This window comes from Dinoponera quadriceps, unplaced genomic scaffold, assembly GCF_001313825.1.
Source record: "Dinoponera quadriceps isolate SergipeBrazil2010 unplaced genomic scaffold, ASM131382v1 scaffold7892, whole genome shotgun sequence".
In the NCBI taxonomy this organism is placed as follows: Eukaryota; Metazoa; Arthropoda; class Insecta; order Hymenoptera; family Formicidae; genus Dinoponera; species Dinoponera quadriceps.
In genome coordinates, this window is record NW_014561755.1 from 937 (window position 1) to 1,912 (window position 976).

A 976-nucleotide genomic window follows, 5' to 3' on the forward strand; every position below is an offset into this window, starting at 1 on the left:
TGCATCTTGCAAAGAAATGCCCATGGAAGTTTCTGTAAACATAATTGCTGAAGTCACATAAATTTCTAATAATAATTTCGGGCTATTAAATATGTGATATTCAATTCAATTTTAATTCAATTTTTATTCAATTCAATTCCTATTTTACATAATAACGATAGAACACAGAAAAGTACAAAATACAACAAATTAAACACAAAAATTTCTCACTAAAACATTATGCCTTCAGCCATTCCTTCATTTGAACAATATTAAAACGCACTATTGTAAGAAATTTGTGAAATATTAATAAAAATTATTATAAATATAATAAACATTTGTAACTGATTCACGGGTTCGTTTATAATAAAANTAACTGACTCACGGGTTCGTTTCTAATAAAAAAAATAAACTTCAATTCTCTTGAAAAAGAAAAATTAAATTAAATCATATATATATACCACTTATAGCGTTTAATGTATGATGACTGGTAAAATGTAGCAAGTCGTCGATAACTGATTCCTCTGTATTCTTCAATGATTCAGCCGCACGATTGCCCTCCTCGATCAAGATCTCAACGAATTGTTTTAATATAGAAAAGTGAAATGCGGGCGTTAATATCTTCCGCCTTTTTTGCCACTTCATTCCTATGGAAGTGATACGATTGCATTTTGCCGTTCATATACGTGTATAAATATTATTTTATTATATCGAAAGTTAATTGGACAAGAATAACACATGTGGAATTAGACTGTATGCTATTTTTAATTCCATCGAAGTACCTTTGCTAGTAAGAAGTCCTTCGCCTAACCAAGGTTTTAAAAGTTTGTATTCGAAGCCTTTCACGATATGTTTCGTGCTGTTTAGTATTTTCTAAAACCATGGATGGCACAAAATTAAAAATTATGTTGTTATTACCGACATTTGGAGTTAAAAAATGGAATACAAATATGTTACGCTAAGGATTATGTATACTATTTTGAGTAAAAACTGTAGA

The 976-nt window shown here is 29.1% G+C and overlaps 1 protein-coding gene across 1 annotated transcript in view; it reads right to left on the bottom strand.

Moving 5' to 3' along the window:
- Positions 1–976, bottom strand: part of LOC106751020 (cytochrome P450 4C1-like) — a 2,717-nt gene that overhangs the window by 748 nt on the left and 993 nt on the right. Inside the window, exons 4-5 of the mRNA XM_014631763.1 lie at positions 441–626; positions 2–32 (exon numbers count right to left, since the gene is read on the bottom strand). Coding sequence (XP_014487249.1) covers positions 2–32; positions 441–626 — 217 coding nt within the window. The remainder of the gene's footprint in view (position 1; positions 33–440; positions 627–976) is intronic.